At 40.8% G+C, this 18552-nt stretch overlaps 2 protein-coding genes across 5 annotated transcripts in view; both read left to right on the top strand.

Moving 5' to 3' along the window:
• The first annotated feature begins 36 nt into the window (after nucleotides 1–36).
• atg9a.L (autophagy related 9A L homeolog) lies at nucleotides 37–15621 on the top strand. Of its 2 annotated transcripts, XM_018235695.2 has the most exons (17): nucleotides 37–205; nucleotides 795–902; nucleotides 1958–2149; nucleotides 7062–7219; nucleotides 7772–7815; nucleotides 8448–8512; nucleotides 8798–8953; nucleotides 9211–9352; nucleotides 9931–10679; nucleotides 11210–11363; nucleotides 11896–12075; nucleotides 12535–12780; nucleotides 12884–13056; nucleotides 13331–13448; nucleotides 13790–13997; nucleotides 14411–14547; nucleotides 14854–15621. In XM_018235695.2, the coding sequence occupies exons 4-17, from the start codon at nucleotides 7117–7119 to the stop codon at nucleotides 14857–14859; spliced, it is 2481 nt and encodes an 826-aa protein (XP_018091184.1). In that variant the 5' UTR covers nucleotides 37–205; nucleotides 795–902; nucleotides 1958–2149; nucleotides 7062–7116; the 3' UTR covers nucleotides 14860–15621. The 2 variants fall into 2 exon arrangements, with proteins under 2 accessions (XP_018091184.1, XP_018091185.1); XM_018235696.2 differs by lacking the exon at nucleotides 1958–2149.
• A 1588-nt stretch (nucleotides 15622–17209) lies between these two features.
• The window catches only part of zfand2b.L (zinc finger, AN1-type domain 2B L homeolog), a 12180-nt gene continuing 10837 nt past the window's right edge, over nucleotides 17210–18552 (top strand). The window contains exon 1 of one of the 3 annotated variants that reach the window (XM_018235692.2): nucleotides 17210–17339. The gene's annotated coding sequence lies outside the window, so the exon portion shown is untranslated. Of the gene's footprint in view, nucleotides 17390–17423; nucleotides 17610–18552 lie in introns of those variants that run through there. The other 2 variants (XM_018235693.2, XM_018235694.2) reach the window with 2 other exon arrangements.

Genomic DNA, 18552 nt, shown 5'->3' with positions numbered 1-18552 from the left:
CACCTCCGCCTCTCAGACATCTGATTGGTCACCGTGTAGGCTCGAACACCGCCCAGTTGTCAGAATATTTTTGCCGATTGGTTTCTGTTTCTGTCAGGACAGCTGAATGACTTGCAGTGGTTGCCGTGACTGGGCTAGAGGCGCGGCAGTAAAGGGTCTGTACCCCGGTAACCGGAGACAAGACGCCAGTCGCTGACATTGTCCGGTAAATAAAAGCTGGTGGGAATAACGGGGAAGAGGAGCCTGGCCTTGATTGAGTGATAGAGGAGGGTGTCTCCCGTTGGGCTGTCTATGCTGTGCTTATTGCATTAATAATGGTCCCTGTGTGTGTGATACATGGATACATATGTCTGTCACTTACTAGAATCATATACATTCCTGTGGTGTTACTTATATTATATTGTCGGTGTATATCACCAGTATCATATACTATATTATATATAGACTCTGTATTCTATACCTGTCGTCCATTAGGTACTATAATATAGTTTCCTATACCAATAGAATAATATAGATCCCTATAGTGCTTTATATACTATATGTCCCATTGTTCTGTATCTATTTATCCAAGGATGTAATAAATGATTTGCCTTGATTTGCTAATATAAAGGGAGCGAGTGTCAAACTTTATGTGTTATATACACTCTCCTATACATATAAATGTACATGTATACATCAGTATGTGTTTAGACATGCACTTCATATGTATCTGAGAAGCAGACAAAGGTTGATTTGTGGTTTCAGTGTTTGCAGTGGCCTCATGTAACTATTGGTTTCATTTTCTCCCCACACAGATAAAGACACTGCTGAGGATGGTGCAGCCTGACAGGGTGATATAATAAAGAGTAATATGAGGAGTGTCATTACAGACAAACAGTGAGGCTGATCACCTCCTACTTATGGTAAATATAAATAGTCAGAGGGTGTCCCACCTGCCCCATCCATCTCCCAGCACAACCGACAGGATTTGAGGGCATTGGGACTTCCAGATGAACAACTGCTGGAGGGCTTAAGGCAGTACTTGATCAAGTTGATAACCTAAGCAAAACTGGAAAATATGAGTATGAACAGAAGCTAACTCAGATGCTGGGTTCTTTTTTTGTAGGAGACCTTTTAGTTTTACCTTCATTTTCACTTAATCCTCATATATTTGGAAGCATGTTTTAAGTGAAGTAAAACTGGACCAGCTCCTCTATATGAATGCAGCTACATTTGGATTTTCAAGAGTAAAGTTCTGTATGGTGTTTAATATGCTGCTGTATGTGGGTGGGGTCATTATCTGCACTAAAGCTGCCACAGCTGCCATATATATTCAGCATAGATATCAACTCAGTCAATACCATACTGGTCAATGATAAGACTATTATTAATATTATTTTTTATTATCACACGTGTGTATATATATATATATATATATATATATATATATATATATATATATATATATATATATATACACATACATACATACACAATATCAATAATCACAAACCGCACTCCAAGGACTTCAAATAAACACACAAAAAAGTTTATTTCAACGTTTCAGCTCCTCTACTCGAGCCGTCTTCAGGACGGCTCGAGTAGAGGAGCTGCTCGAGCCGTCGAGTAGAGGAGCTGAAAGGTTGAAATAAACTTTTTTTTGTGTTTATTTGAAGTCCTTGGAGTACGGTTTGTGATTATTGATATTGTATGACATTTTTTAACTTGCACCTAGGCATTGATGTTTTTGTGGATTGAGTGCACTCATTTTGGAGAAACTATATATATATATATATATATATATATATATATATATATATATATATATATATATATATATATATATACGCATGTATAAATTTATATAAAATAGATGGGTGTATACAGTGAATATACATATATCAGGCAGTAAAGAGGGTCCTGTTCAAAGGAGCTTAAAACTTTGGGTGCAATCTCTTTATGTTTTCTTGTGGTGCAGATGTTATGCAGAATGAGGGAGATGCCCTCTGAATGAGAATTTCGTTTGCTGCTGGATGTGACACCGTACAGAGGAACGTGACACAGTAGAGATGGTGAAAGGGCAAAAGGGCCCCCAGTACTACATTTCTGTGCCACTGCGGAGCTCCAAGCTGCTTTGGTCCCTTGTGCATTGGGTTAAAGATATGAACAAGTGGGTATACCTGCAGTCCAAGTAAAAACTCATTATTATGCCCTACTTTCAGTGTGAGCATAGAGGAGCTTGTTTTGATTTGACTGCCAGGTGGGCTACTGGGAATGCTCTAGCAGGGAGTTGGAGACATAACCTAGTTGCTTATTTGGAACCATGATTTATCTCTACATGCTCCAGTTCTTGATTTCAGTTTAAATCATTAACCTTTTCTGAGAGATTTTTAGACTAGATGGGGGTCAAGCCACACTTTGCAACCTTACGTTTCCTTCCTCTTCCCCATCCTTCGCGCATAACATTTTTATAAATACATGAAATATTGTAAATATTGGCTCCAAACTCCACTGCGCTTCTGGGACCCCTTCTCACACTTTTATTGAACGAAAACAACACAGCAGAGGATCACATTGCTTCTTATTTGTTTTTAACATCTGAACCATTCTTTTTTCTATTTATATTTTTTATATGTATCTTGTGTTTTTAACATTACTTATAGTAAAGCTCATTAATTAGGTCTACGTGGGGCCCACTATACCTCCTGAGTCCCCCTGCAACCGCAGGGTCTGCTTCCTCTGTAGTTATGCCCTTGGTAAATCTCTTTGGGGCAAATTCACTAAGATGCGAAGTTGCGCCAGGCGCAACTTCGCCGCACTTCGCCAGGCGTAGTTTCGCCAGCGGTTCGCAAATTCACTAAAATCCGAAGTTGCGCACAGGGGTAGCGTAAGGTTGCGGAGTTGCGCTAGCGTTGTTTCACTATATAAAGCGAAGTTGCGCTAGCGAAGGCTAATTTGCATACGGCGCAAAATTCAAATTTCAATGGAGGAACACGTATCTGCACTACAAATGCCTAGAAAACCTTCAAATCTGGAAATAAAAAGTTTATTTTGCCCTACACATGTGCCCACTGTCTAGGTAAGTTGCCATGAGTCAGGAAAAGTAGGGGGGAGGAAGGGGAGCCCCAAAAAATTTTCGATCTTTTTCAGCCTATCAGCCATCATGTAGAAAACACGCCAGCGTTTTTTGGGACTTAGAAAAATTTTTGACAATCCCTATCTACTCTATTGCGCTTCACCAGGTCTGAGGTGGCGAAGGAAGTCTAGCGTAAAAGGTAGCGTTCGCTACACTGCGCAAGTTTGTGAATTTGCGTAGTTTAGTCGCTAGCGAAGATTCGCCTGGCGTAAGGTTGCGAAGTAACACTAGCGAAACTACGCCAGCGTTCGTTAGTGAATTTGCGCAGTAGCGAAAATGCCAAACGCTAGCGAATTAACGCTAGCGTTCGGCGCTTCGCGCCTTAGTGAATTTGCCCCTTTATCTGATGGCTTGGTGTTTGAAAAGCCGTCCAAGGGATTTTTATGAACCCTAAGCAAGCCAAGGATAGCCATACACTGGCTGATAAAAGCTGCTTAAAGCCCATGTATGAGGCTCTCTCAATGGCTTTCCTGGCCATACATTTTTCAAAAAATTTATCATGCTAGTTTTAAAATCCTATTAGGCAAGGGCAGAGACTGGGATATGAATATGGGAGGGTCTGAATAAAAATATAGTAATAAAAAGTAACAGTGACCTCAAAGAGCAATAGTTTTTTTTTGGCTGGCAAGGTCAGTGACCCCCAATTGAAGGCTGGAATCAGTCAGAAGGGGGAAGACAAATTTTTTTTTTTTTTTTTTTTTTAAAAATTGAGACCAGTTGCAAAGTTGCCAAGAATTGGCAAAACTTCATGCTTAAAGTTTTAACCCTTTAAAAAAACTAGGATCACTTTTTTAGAGAAATGATTTTGCTCTTACACTCTGTACATTCAGTGCTGTCTGAAGCTGCCCTGCTCTTTTTTTCCATGGCTGGAAAAGGGGAGCAGGTCTTTGTCCTGACTGAGAAACCACATGGAGGAGGTTCCTGTTGCACTGATCACTTGACAACTGCTTATTTCCAGCCAGTAGAGGTGAACGACGTTGTAGAACCCTCTGATTGGAGTCTTAGTTGGGGTCTGACCATAGGAAGGAGAGCAGCCTAAAAACAAAAATTACAGATAATCACAGCTCTGTATCTGGGTGAATACTGGAAAAAGCTTGGATTCATTTAACCAGAGGGATATTCCTAATGGAATTAGTCCAAAAAGGGTCCATGTTTCATATCAAGACTTGACTTGAACCAAAGAATCTTTATAGAATGATTTTCTATTTTTACTAACACTAACAGAGAAACCAACCTGGTTAGAAGGGCTAAAGGGACATAAGGAACCTTTCACAATGCAAAACATGCAGTGTAAAGCCTTCTGAAACAGACAGTTTTCACATGCCTCATGCTATGTACATAGAAAAAAAAATAGAGATTTTAACGCTCACATGAAGAATTATGGGCAGAGACATGCAAATCACTCCATAATTTCCCTAGGCAAACCGTGGGTTTAATAGCACAGTTACGACTCTTAAGAAACAATAAGTCTGTGCTGTATACATCAGAAGTTCTATGGATTTTATTTCTCTTATTTTTTATCCCAGAGTTCCATTTGAATCTATTATATGGCTATTCATAGAACTGAGGACTGTGCCTTTCCTTTGACCTAATTTCAGATTACTTTCATCTAGACTAGAACTGTGGGAACCCAGTCTGAACTCCAGCTAGAGTAAAGTTAAAGGAACCTGTCACACTTTCTTGTTTGTCAACCAACATACTTACACTGTATCATTTATTTAAATATTGTTTCCTTTAGTCTTGGAATTCACAATTATGGCAAGAAGGGTGGTGCCATTATGTTGAACACTGTTATTAAGACATACTTTGCATCATCTCAAAATCTTGTTTATGTACTAGAATGGGGAGCTGATGCACATTCCCATGCACTGGCTACACAATGTAGACTGTGAGGATAGAGGGTGAATTAAAGGAGTGCAGTGACATCTGGGAAATGCAGAATGTAAAGTGAAAGTAATTGCCTGCAGGCATAGAGGCAGGCAGGCATATATTATTATTGACAGCTACAATTTTTAAATGATAATTTGGATTTTGAAAAGGACTTTAATTATACAGCTTTTTATGTCTGGGTGACAGGTCCCCTTTAAGAGAAAGAATCTTCAGAGGTAGTCCTGGAAGCCCACCTTGAAAGTCAATCAGAGATAGATTTTTAGAGAACACTTATTGGCTGCCCTGAATATTCTTGGAACTATAGCTGATACAGCAATGTTTTTGTATATCTGTAAACTTGTTGTGAGCTTGGGGTGGGGGGTCTAGCCCTAATGTTGACCCTTAAACAGAAAAAGACCAAGAACGATCATTCCAGACTGCCAAGACTAACTCTTCCCTCATCCAATCCAGTTGTCAGTTACACTGCTTTTTTACTCATGGTGTTTTTATCTCTTAAAGGTCAGACTTCTTATCTTTCCGTGTAACTTTATGCATGCAATAATCAGATTTCATTATTGGCAGGCCTGTGTAAGATTCTTGATAAAAGTCCAGTAAAGTAGTGGTGTTTGCTTTCACTTTATTCACCTATATTTATAGTTATGCACATAGCAGCATTTTATTTTGCACATCTAATTTATCCACGTTTGTATTTATCAAACCCCCATACCCTTTGGGTGTTGGCACATGGGGAGATTAGTCGGCCATCAACAAATCTTCTCTACTGCGGGCGACTAATCTCTCCAAATGCCTTCCCGTCGAAAAGAGTTCATATCACCAGCTGGTTGGCATAAGTATCACTTTGATTTTCCGAAGTCGCCCTAAGTTTCCTCGTAAAGCGACTTTGGAAAACAAAGCAGAGACAATTCTCAGTATTGTCTATGGCAGGGAATTTTCTGGCATTTTGTAGCCACAGCAAGTAGCTGGCTACAAGTAGCGCCATGTGTCATAGCCCTAACAGAAGCTTAGGTTTACTTAGCATTTACTTTAAAATGCAACAGCTCTCCTCTATTTCAGCCTCTCAGTCAAATCAATTACTGGTTTCTAGGGTAATTTGGATTTGAAGCCTAGCTACCAGATAGTTGCTGAAATTCCAAAACTGCAGAGCTGTAGATTAAAAAGTCAAATAATTCAAAAACTACAAACAATAAAAGATGAAAACCAACGGCAACAGCATGGCTCAAGGAATACCTGGGAACAGGTCTGAACTGGTATTCAAAATAGGTCCTGGCCAGGCCCGGACAGGCAACCTGTGGGTTCTGGCAAATTTCAGATGGGCTGCTATAAGGTGCCATAGAAAGTCAATATTAAGTGGGCTGCTGGGGGCTGTTTGGGCCTCTTTGTACCTGAAATACCAGGGCTTATTTTAATTCTCAGTCCGGACCTGGTCCTGGCATTTCAAGTACACAGAGGCCCAAACAGTCCCCAACCAGCCCGCTAAATCTATGGCTTCTTACATGAACCCCTCTGGCATTGTCTGGGAGTGAGAAACAAATTGCAGCATGGCACAAAGTACCCAAGGGCAGCATGTTTTTTAAATAAGGGGCACAGCAGCCCTGTTGAAAAAAGAGATTTTGGTTACTGGACAGTACTACCCCCAATGATTTTAGGTTTTCCATCTCATTTAAAACAATAAGCATAATTCAAGCTCTATTCATCGGACATGTGTGTATTGCCTCTTTTACTGGTCAGTTGAACAGTTTTTAGTAGTGATTTGAAGAATATAATGGAGTATTTAGAAATGGCTTAAACCAAATATATTTTTGTGTCTCCACTTAATGGTTTGTTCTACCATTGTATCATAATTTCCCACAAACACAGTTCCTTGCAGAATATTGTGGTAAAAGATTGCAAAATGGAAACACATTTCAACTCGGGGACTTTTACACATTCTTCTCCTTTATACATGCATTGTATGATTTACAGTCTTCTAATGCAGAGCACTCTCAATATATGTCATTCCAACTGGGAATGTCCTGACCCATTTTCATATTCAGTCTGTTCTCTGCTTTTCTTCCAGTCTCTGACCCTACTTTATCTAAAGACTGTAAGTGGAAAGTAAGGCTGCATAGAAGATGGCTATGTATGACACCCCATACCAGAGGCTGGAGGCTTCTTACACTGACTCACCACTAGGGGAAGATGATCTGCTGGTGCATGTTCCAGAGGGCAGTAAATGTGGGTATATTTATTCGCTTTGTAGCTGTACATTCCTTGAATGCACTGCACAGTATGTTGGTGCTACATATATAAATGATAACAACAAAAATTATTCTATTAGCGTTTGTGGGTTCCTGCCATAGGTGCCTGTTTAGGGCCATATAATATTGCATCTGTGGTGTCTGCATAAAGAAAGACCATAACTTTTGAAGTGTTAGTGTATCCTTTTGCTTCTGGTTCTCATGAATAATGGCTGGGAATAATAGTGGCCATAAGCAGACCAACATTAGGGCTGCTCACAGTCTAACCATTCAGAGCAAAGGCTGAATGGTCCAGATATTGTGTGTCCTGGCCACCATCTACACGGAAGGCCAAATAACATCAACCCATCAGTTGAGGCTGATGCTCCAGAAGAGAATAACTGAGTGGACAGATTACAGGCTATATCAATTGAAAAGCATGTATGACCTGACAGATACTTATTTCTCTTGGTGTAGTTCCACATTTGCCCTTTATAAAATACTACTGTATGTTTCATTCAATTAATCATGTTTTTATTTGTCTCTGCAGCTCCATGGCATCACATAGAAAACCTTGATCTCTTCTTCTCTCGTGTATCCTACAAACATTATTCTTTGGAGCATGCTCACAGCCAGGCAGGGCAGTCCAGGGAACTGGAGAATGATATTAATGAGTTGTTAAACTTTGGTCTAAACCATTACACTTCACAGATTTCCCCCTGCCTGTTTAAAAAAAATCAGCACTTCCTTCTCTACTTAGCGTAACCACACCATTTGTTGTTCAAGTTTTATGTAGCTCTGTGGTTGAAAAAACATTCTAACTTTGCGCCCATTTACTTATTGCTTGAAAATGCGGCACTAAACATTTGATTGAGTGTTTTGATTTAGAGTATTTTGCCCCACCACCCATAAAACAATGGTGTGATAAATTGCCTTGGGTACCATTACTGTTACTGAGATTCCAGCCTTTGATTATTGGTTGCTTCCCTTCTTTTATTCATGGGTGGGGCTTGATTCTGAAATACATAGTTGTAAGCACTTACTTACAATGGCTGTGGAACAATGGGGTACTAGGTTCTTTCTGTGTGGAGGTACTTTATCTTATTTCCAATCAACATTCTTTATGAAAATAATAGCTGTCCTTTATTCTTTCATACCTATAACTTACCCAAACTGTTATTTCATATAGTTTTCACCTGCTATTGCCCTTAACTCGGAAAATATAGGTATACAATCTGCACCAGAAGAATGGCTTTACCTGTATGCTGATTGGAGAAATCTTTGAGCTGCTGTAAGTGTATTCCGCAGCGCTCTGTATGTAGCATGATGCTCATGTTTAAAGATATCCTTACTGTATTCAAATTAGGTTTCCACCTTTAAATTAACAGCATTGTAAGGGGAATTAGTTATTTGGCCTTTATTATTTATTTGTATAAATAATGTATGTACCCATTTTGATAAAGGAAAGGCCTATTGGGAGTTTATTATATGAAGACATAAAGGCACAAGAGTCTGCAGCACAGCATATCTTTTGCGTGTCACATCCTAATCAGTGTCTCTGTTTTTCCCCATACAGGCAGTTCATCTTTATTGTCAGTTTTACCACTTTACTGGTGAGCTGTGTGGATTATGACATTCTCTTCGCCAACAAAATGGTGAACCATAGCCAGAGTGACCACATTAAAGTGACACTTCCTGATGCCTTCCTGCCCCCCGGGGTCTGCAGAGACAGGTAATGTGCCATCGGCCTGATAGACCAGTCTTGAGCTAACCCACCAACTGTTTCAAGATTTTACAGGAAATACAGTTTTTAAGGGCAATTGCATTTAATGTAAAACACAGGACCATTTGCTTTAGACCCAACAGGATATTTATTGGGCCTGTGTGTGTGTGGGGGGGGGGGGGGGGCTCTGTATACTTGAAATGCCTGGGTCTAGTTTGAATATCTGAATAACTCCCCTATTCATTACCCATGTCTGTGTGCCACAGAATACAAGAAAATGGATTTCTTGTCTGTTTATTGGCTATTGCTGGAGTCTTCTGGATACACCGGCTCATAAAATTTATATACAATATCTGCTGCTACTGGGAGATCCATAACTTCTATATACAAGCTCTGCGCATCCCTATGGTGAGTAATGATGCCATGTAAAAGTTAAGGAAAACTTCCTCCCGGAATGTTATATCATTATAGGGCACATAGGTATTTTACTTGTCCCTTCTGAATATTGCATGTTCCATGCTAAGCACATATTTGGAAAAATACACAGAAAAACTGGCTACAAATGAGCCAGTACTGTCGACCATATTTAACCAAATTGGCACAACCAGAAAAGACTCTCATAGGACATTTCAGAAAGAGTCAATATCCAGTATATTCTGTCATCAGCTAGAACAGCCCCTGCCTTTGATCTAATTGACTGACTGACAGCCAGCAATCTGTAGTAGTTCCTTTAGTAGCCAGTTCAGCTCTTTGGGCAGTTTGTTGCAACACATCAAGTCAATGATTGGTATGAACACGATTTGGGGGGAACATAAACCAACTACTTGTTACAGGCTGCACCCACTTATCCATCTTCCTGTTTATATGTGTAACATGGTATATTATAATTTGTGAATGCAAAACAAGCCTATATATGAGAAGCACCTGCTATAAAGCAGCCATTTATTTTAGAAATCTCAGCCTGCCTTTGCCTCTCTCCTACACAGTCAGACCTTCCGTATTACACCTGGGAGGAGGTTCAGAGCCGCATTGTACAGATTCAGAAAGAGCACCAGATCTGCATTCACAAAAAGGAGCTGTCTGAACTTGATGTGTCTCATAGAATACTGCGCTTCAAGAACTATATGGTAGCCATGGTAAATAAGAACCTGCTGCCGCTTCAGCACAGACTCCCTCTGCTGGGCAATACTGTCTTCTACACCCGAGGCCTCAAGTACAACTTCCAGCTGATTTTCTTCTGGGGCCCTGGCTGTCTCTTCCAGAATGAATGGAGCCTTAAGCCTGAGTATAAACGTGCAGGAGCCCGTCTGGAGCTGTCTGAAAAGCTGGCTCAGCGCATCCTGTGGATTGGACTTGCCAACCTGGTGTTGTGCCCACTGGTACTAGTCTGGCAGATTCTTTACGCCTTCTTCAGCTACACTGAGGTGCTTAGGCGTGAGCCTGGCAGTTTGGGGGCACGCTGCTGGTCCCTCTATGGTCGCTGCTACCTTCGGCATTTTAATGAATTAGATCATCAGCTACAAGCCAGGCTAAGTCGAGCATATAAGCCAGCCAGCAAGTATATGAACTGCTTCCTGTCCCCACTGATGGCTGTAGTTGCCAAACACTTAGGCTTTCTTGCTGGTTCTATACTGGCAGTGCTGATAGCACTTACTGTTTATGATGAGGATGTGCTGGCAGTGGAACATGTGCTGAGTGCTGTCACCCTGCTGGGGGTAGTAGTGACAGTCAGTAGGTAAGGATTTGATCATCAACAGAACTAAAACAGAAAAAGCTATATTAACAATGTAACAAAAAGGGCAATTTGACTTTTACTCCTCCCACAATTCCTCTGAAGAATGATGGGTGCTTTCATTTTCACTGCTCTGCATGATATTGAGCAATAAATAATGCAAGGTATAAATATTTTTTATAGGGATGCACTGAATCCTAATTTGCATATGCATGTGCAAATTAGGGATGGGAATGGAAATATAAAAAATGTTTTTTTCCTCTTTTTCCCTTCCCATCCCTAATTTGCATATGCAAATTTGGGTTTGGTATTCGGCCAAATCTTTTATGAAGGATTTGGGGATTTGGCCAAATCCCAAATAGTGGATCTGTGGAATCCCTAATTTTTTATTTAAAACAATAGGAATGAGTGTCCAATGCAAGATCTATCGATTGGGCTCATGTTTTATATTTTTTCTTAAAGAGGAAAGCAGAGATGTATTCTGTCTGTCTGTGTAAAGATGTTCTGATACACTGACTTTCTATGTCCCCCAGGTCATTTATCCCTGACCAGCACCTAGTGTTCTGCCCTGAACAGCTTCTCCGTGTTATTCTGGCTCATATCCACTATATGCCGGACCACTGGCAGCGCAGCGCTTACCGTGCAGAGACACGTGGAGAGTTTGCACAGCTCTTTCAATACAAGGCAGTGAGTCTTCAATTACAGTTTTGCCCAGACTTATTAGTACATTCAGATATTTCCTAGTAGTGCCACCATTAATAAACCTTGAGCCCTTTACTATTAAATCAATTGTTGCCTCTCCCCCAAGGGGTCCCCAGTTGTTAGCCCACCAGTCTTGTGGGCCCCGCCAATGTGTCCCCAGTGAAAATAAAATGTCCCCGCCCACTGGTCCCCTTCTGATCCTTTCTGGCCACACCCCATTAAGCCAAAAAACATGTCCATGATCCATCCAGACACCCTCCTCCTAAAGCCCCACCTCCTTTGTGACTAATGCATCACACCTTCATGTCTCTTGGGCCCACAAGGCCCTAACTGGTGTACTGCCTGTCCTTCGTGATGGTGGCCATGATCCCAAGGCACTCCAGTATTCTGCTGACATATACAGATAATCCTATAGGCACAACCATTTTGTTTATCCATATAGAAAGATTTACTCCCCACTTTACTACCAGAGTTAATTACCCTGCAGATGGCACTAACAACTGTTTGCTGCCCGCAGGTATTTATCCTTGAAGAACTCCTGAGCCCGCTCTTAACACCGCTTGTCCTAATTTTCTGCCTCCGTCCCAAATCACTGGAGATTATTGACTTTTTTCGAAACTTCACAGTGGAGGTAGTAGGAGTTGGAGATACCTGCTCATTTGCACAAATGGATGTCCGTCAGCATGGAAATCCTGCAGTAAGGAAAACACTTCTTAATTGGATTTTGATAATTCAAAGCAGCTTTGCATACAGCGTGATGCTCAGCCTACTGTTGTTTTTTTAAAGTGAACTAAATTGGCCAACACCATTGATACTTATGTGGCATGTGTTAGAAATGGAAACACTTTGATCAGATTTATTACAGTGATGAGCATCTAGCGACCCTGGATATTGCTGAACGAAATCACCCTGCACCGGTATTATAGTGTTTCATTGTACATAGCATAATGGGTCTTGTAGTTCATAAACATTTGAGCATATTTTTATTGTGTTCCCTCCCTCTACCCACCCAATGAAATCACAAGAGTAGGAAGTCCAGAGAATCACTTTTGGGTAATACTATGGTGACATTAAATTGCTTACCCTGTACATGAAGACATAAAGTGTGTTCAAACAGTGTGCATTCTTTGTTTGTAAATCACTCTCTCTCGCACAGTGGATGTCTGCAGGCAAGACCGAAGCATCAGTGTACCAACAGGCTGAAGATGGGAAGACCGAGCTCTCACTCATGCACTTTGCTATTACCAACCCTCGCTGGCAGCCTCCTCGTGAATGTTCAGCTTTTCTGAGCCAGCTAAGGGAAAGAGTTCAACGAGACAGCACAGTGGGCAACCAGAAACACTCCACTGGCCTCTTGAATCCTCTGCAGTGTTCAGGCCTCTCTATTCAGTCTGACCCTGAGGTGTGTGCTTCATGCTATTATAAAGCAGCTATTTCCTGTCAGTGGCTTCTTTCTCTGTCAGGCTCCTCTATCTCCAGCCTTAATACGTTGTTTTGTTTTCCAGCCCCACAGCCTGATGCCAAATATGTTCTCAGGAGTGTCCCCTGCAGAGTTTCCAGCTAACACTGAAGTTCTGGGTTCTCCTCATGTCTCTGCTGTATCAGAGGTGGCTTCTGCTTTACGCTCTCTATCCCCACAGCAGTCTTGTCACCCAGTGCAGAACCAGAGTGGAGTCAGGTAAGGAAACTAAGACGATATACACTTACGCCTAATCTAAGTGCCCCACCAATCACAAAAAACTATGTTTATGATACCTGTACTTCTGTATGGTTGGAGAGTCACAAAATCAAAGATTGGTTTGGAAAATGGTGATTTTAGATTAAACACAGGAGGTGGCTTTATGAACCCTGCAGTTTGTTCTAGTTCAGCCAAAACAGGAAATTCTTAACGTTGTAATACAGTATGTGTGTGTTTAATTTTTATGGGATTTATTATATAACATTCACCACAGTGCCGACTTCAGAAATGGCAGTTTTGGCAGCAATGTGTGGGAGGGCCCCATGAACAGTGGTACCCTGTCTGAATACGCATCCACTGAAATGAGCCTGCATGCCCTGTACATGCATGAGGTGAGTATCCTAACATTTTACCCCTGCGGGAGCTGTGTTCCAAGTTTTTTATGACTGCATCGTCATCACATAACCATGAAATTGTGTGGGTTCATGAGTGATGGATAATCTGTATAGCAATGGGTAAAAGTTATATAATCATAACTCACACGTGTCTTATTCACTTCTGCAGCAGCTGGGGAATCTTAGATGTTCATATCCTTTGCTGATATACAGGGATATCATGAATAAAACTCCCATGATGCCAAGCTACCCAGTGACTGTAAATTGTAGCATTCCAAGAGGGAGAGAATCGCAGGATGCTCATAGCTAATGTAACATATGTTCTTTGTCTTCCACAGTTGCACCAGCAGCATACTCGCATGGTGCCAGGGCGGCACATCTGGCACCGGCAGGAAAGTGATGAAAGTGGAGAGAGCTCGCAGGGTGATGGCCTTACAAACAAGACGTCTAATGTGCCATCCTCACTCAGCTGTCCATCCCCTGCAGCACAAGTTTGGGAAGAGAGGCTGCCTCCACTCAGCACACACAGATTTAGTGCCAGCACAGGTACTAGGACTCGTGCATTCTGCCCTCTTTTGTTTAACTGACATTTTGTCTGTACATGAAATAATGTCTATATTTTCCTACTGGGCAAATACTGGGTGCAAGGTCCAGTGTGCTGTGGCATGAGAACCCTTTATATTACCCCTGCCTTCAGCAGGCAATACTTTCAGAGTTCCATTTATGTGCTGCACATATAGGTGCTCCTCACACAGTTTGATTTTTGAACAAATGCTGTTATTGATGCTGTACACTGTAATACTGCATTGTGGTTAAAAAACTTGACAAATGCACCAGATATTTGCCCTTTAAACTTACATTTTTACCAGACTAGTAAATAAGCCCTACGTTTTTTTTGGTTTGAGTTTTTTTAATGGATAATATCTCTATATTGTATTGTTTCATTATTCTCATTTAAGATCTTGGGTCTGTGCAAAGAACCTCGCTGGCTCGGCAGCCAATGGGAGGGTGGAGTGAGGATGTACAGCCCAGCAGACACCCAGAAACTGTGCCAGAGGAAGGGTCTGAAGATGAGCTTCCTCCACAAGTTCAGAAGGTAGCTTCTTTGTGGATTTTGTGATATATTGCAAAGAACAGAGAAATATCGGTCTAGGTTGTGAGCAGGCATTAGCATGGCATACAGTCTGCCGAGGTATTAATAGAGAGAGGTTGCATGCAATAGCATTTATAATATCTCAGCCCTTCTGCTGATTTTATATTAAACTTGTATTAACATTTACAAGGGATAAAAAAACAATTAATCTGATTGCCTTTATTAAAAGTTATGCACATAATATCTGTATGTTAAAATAAAATCATACATATATCTCATTAAAACCTTTTATGTGTCTCTTCCCTGCAGGTATAGGTGCTGTTTGGATAAAGAGAGTGACATCTTCCATAGTGTACTGTACTCTTGTCCATCCTGTTGTTACTTGTTGATCAGACAAGACGGCCATATCTGGAACATAATCTGATTGTGTGTGTGTTTGAGTACTGATCTTAGCTTTCTCCTATTGTGTAATTATAAATACATAATCTATATGTATATTGATGCCTTGCGTATGGATGCACTTGCTTTTGATCACCAGTGGGAAGGGATTTAAACACAGTAGCCTCTATAGAAAGCAAAGGATACATAGCACTGAGGTAGCACTAAAACCTTTGCAGATATCTTGTCCCAGTAACCTTCAACCTGAGTTCTGTTGGAAGTTGGGGGGGGGGAGCTGAAGATCATGATTTGTTCATTAATTTTACGCAGCACTGATATTCTCCCCCAAGGAATACAGTCAGGTCCTAAGTAGTAAGATCCTCATCTCCCCATTCTACCCTAGTGTGCCATGTGGGGAGAACCCGTTCCTAACATCACATCATAATAATTATGATTGTGTGTGTGTGTGCGTGTGTGTTTGCTACAGAGTGAAACCCCTTAGCATGGTAAGAGTGTTCTAATAATCCTGCAAGGCTCTCATATGGGGCCTTCCTGCCCAAAAGGGAGCCTATAATTGAGGAGCATGTGTGTCCAAATCTGTACCACTGAAATAAGAAGGGAAAATGTTTTGTATAGAAAATGTATATTGCTTATTTTGTACCACTGTATAATTCTAAATAAAGACTCATCTGTACTGTCTGGAAGTAGCTGTCACATAATGTGTTCTTAGTGGGTAATCACAGCAACCTTCTACTTTCTGGCTGATTCCAAGAAGCACCCGACCCAGGAAGAAGGGAAGGGCCCTTAAGCGCAAAATCTCCTGCCACACGTGTCACATTAGCCCTGTTTAAGGTGGAAGCTATGTTTATTATGTCTTAGATTGGCTTATTGTTAAAGGAGAAGGAAAGCTACGGAGGCATTTTATTGCCAATAGATTAGCTGCAATAGTGCAAGCTAGAATGCTATATTTATTCTGTAGAATGTTTCACCATACCTGAGTAAAAAGCTCTAGAAACTCTCTGTTTGTTTAGGATAGGAGCTGCAGTATTAATGTGGTGTGACATCACTTCCTGCCTGAGTCTCTCCCTGCTCTGGGCTCAGATTACAGTAGAGAAGGGGGGGGGGAAGAGGAGCAAACTGAGCATGCTCACGCCCAGGGCAATGAGGTTTAAGCTGAAGGCAGGAAGTCTGATACAGAAGCCCATGTGTACACAATAGAAGGAAAGAAATGTGGTGTTTCTTTTGACAGGGGACAGCAGCACTACTTTGAGGGTTTACTGGTATATTTAGGTGGACCTTTCTGATAAGGCTTATTTAGTTTTAACCTTTCCTTCTCCTTTAATTGCAATTTAAAAATGCTATCCGTTTATTAGGAACATTGACTCCTGCAAATGAAACAATGTATTTCCACCCACCATATTCTAATTGCTATTGTTACTGAATTGCATTCTTTTTTTTTATACTTTCCTATTCATCTTCAATTATGATTTATAAAACACTATTTTCGGGGATGTGAAGCTCAGAGCAGTGCTACTAGGTTGCTAGGATAAGTGGGACCCTAGCAAACAGCCTTTGAAACTACAAAATTAAAATCTGGTTCAATGTATCTGCCATTGTCTAAACTACATCAATATAATACACTATAGCTTAGAGAATGTGTATCTTGCATACTTTAATCCATACCTCCCAACTGTCCCTTTTTCGGAGGGACAGTCCCTTTTTTGACAGCTCAACCCGCAGTCCCTCATTTGTACTGGAAAGTCCCTCTTTTCTCAGCACTGAACAGCCAGAAAAAGAAACAAAGTTTCTCACTTAATTGGCTTTTAGCAGAGAGCCCAGAACAGCTAGCAGGTGCAAATAAGATACTTTGTAACAATTTTGAGACACAAAAACACAGTTTAGATAAGGAGAAATATTTTCAAACTTTCATAACCTGCCAAATTTTGTAAAACAAACATGGTATGTGTAGCCACAGAAAGGGTGTGGTCAAAAAAATGGCTGCGCTATGTGCGGAAAAAAAATTTTGTCCCTCTTTTTACTTCCAAAATGTTGGGAGGTATGCTTTAATCCAGGTCCTACCCACACACTGCCCTAAAGTAAAATACCCCTTTTCGGTTTATTTTAAAAATCCTTAGTCAATAGGAGCCGCCAAATAAGCCTCAAATAATGACTGAGCATTGTAAATCTAAATAAACATATTGCATAAGCCTGTCAGACCAATCCCTGCCCTACAACGTGATGACACATTGTTTTAAATAAACATCCGGGTGTACCAACATGGCGAAGGCCACGCCTCAACTGAATAACAACCCGACTGGGATTAACAATTGGTTCTTTTTGGAACGCATCGACCATCCAGGGACACTAGCAGGAAGTGACGTTATTTCCGTGTGTGTGAAACTCAGGGCAGTGCTTTGGTAAGTAGTATCAGCAGTGGGGATATTCGGAGAGAGAATTTGATGCACCGGTGGGTTGTTACGTTTAAGACCATTCTCTGCCAAACTATAGTGTATGGAGGGGGAGAGGGAACTGCACAGGATTAGGCCTGAGGGTAGACATATCTTGGGGCTACCCGGTAATAGGCAGAATTACATAAATACTGGTAATTTACCTGGAAGGCTGCGTAATACGTATATTTAACACCGAGGGTTCGTTTTCGTGCACTTACCACTTTCTCTCATCCACAGGTTGGTGGTTATTTTTAGCTCTACATGTATTACTAGCGTCAGCTGACAGCTGGGGCGGGGCTTAAATATTTGTGAAGAAGTCAGGGCCCAGGGCAGCTTTTAAAAGGGGCCATCTGAAATATGGGTTAATTCATATGCTGAACTTTTAATCCCTAATCATTTTGGCATCCAGTGGACCAGTATCATTTTTGCCATTGTACCACCCTATAAGCTGCCTGCCACTAGTCAAGGAACTACAGTTTCCAGCAGATCAACTGGCAGGAGTCAAATAAAGGGTAGTATGACACTTTGTTGTTAAAGGGTCAGTAAACACATGCAACATAAGGCAGTTAATTTAGTTTAAAGTAGCGTTGCCCTTTCTTTTAATCTGGAAAAAAAAATTATGGTATAATTTGTAAACTCCTTACCCTTAAAGAGAGTTAAGCAGCTCTGCATAAATAAGACCCTTCCCATTTACACAGAAGAGAAGAGCATAATACTAGAGTTTAGTTGTGAGGGAGATCTATAAAATATTTCTAACTGCTTTGAAGAAGTGAGAACAACTAGAAACTATAAGTGACCTTTAATTTCTCAGTCCTGTACTGTTTGGTGCAACGTGATTAAACATATACAGAAATTTCATAAATAAAAACTAATAAACATAATGCATGTTCATTTATTGAGCTCATGTTGAGGTGTATAGATCACTACGTAAAGCTATTGTATGAGCTAGCAGTGCTATATTATATAAATATAAAGTAAAAATATTCTTACCAACATTTGAGTATTAAAATGCAGGACAAATTAGATGTGCCACTCATTTTGGGGCTCACAATTCGGGACTGACCTGCCTACACTGGCACCATTGGAAGGTGTGTAAACAAGCCTTTCTAATTAGGGGCAATTGATCTTGCTGAAAGTCATGTGAAACTGTTGCTCTGAATCTGAGTCAGTTGCTGAAATA

Source organism: Xenopus laevis, chromosome 9_10L (genome assembly GCF_017654675.1).
Source record: "Xenopus laevis strain J_2021 chromosome 9_10L, Xenopus_laevis_v10.1, whole genome shotgun sequence".
Classification (NCBI taxonomy): Eukaryota; Metazoa; Chordata; class Amphibia; order Anura; family Pipidae; genus Xenopus; species Xenopus laevis.
This window is presented reverse-complemented; position numbering and strand designations above follow the sequence as displayed.

Bases quoted from the DNA above. Each gene is read 5' to 3' on its own strand.
- atg9a.L (XM_018235696.2), top strand. From the start codon at position 7,117: ATGGCTATGTATGACACCCCATACCAGAGGCTGGAGGCTTCTTACACT. The intron at 7,816-8,447 runs GTATCCTACAAA...CGGAAAATATAG, and splicing joins TTGATCTCTTCTTCTCTCGT to GTATACAATCTGCACCAGAA. The intron at 8,513-8,797 runs GTAAGTGTATTC...TTCCCCATACAG, and splicing joins GGAGAAATCTTTGAGCTGCT to GCAGTTCATCTTTATTGTCA.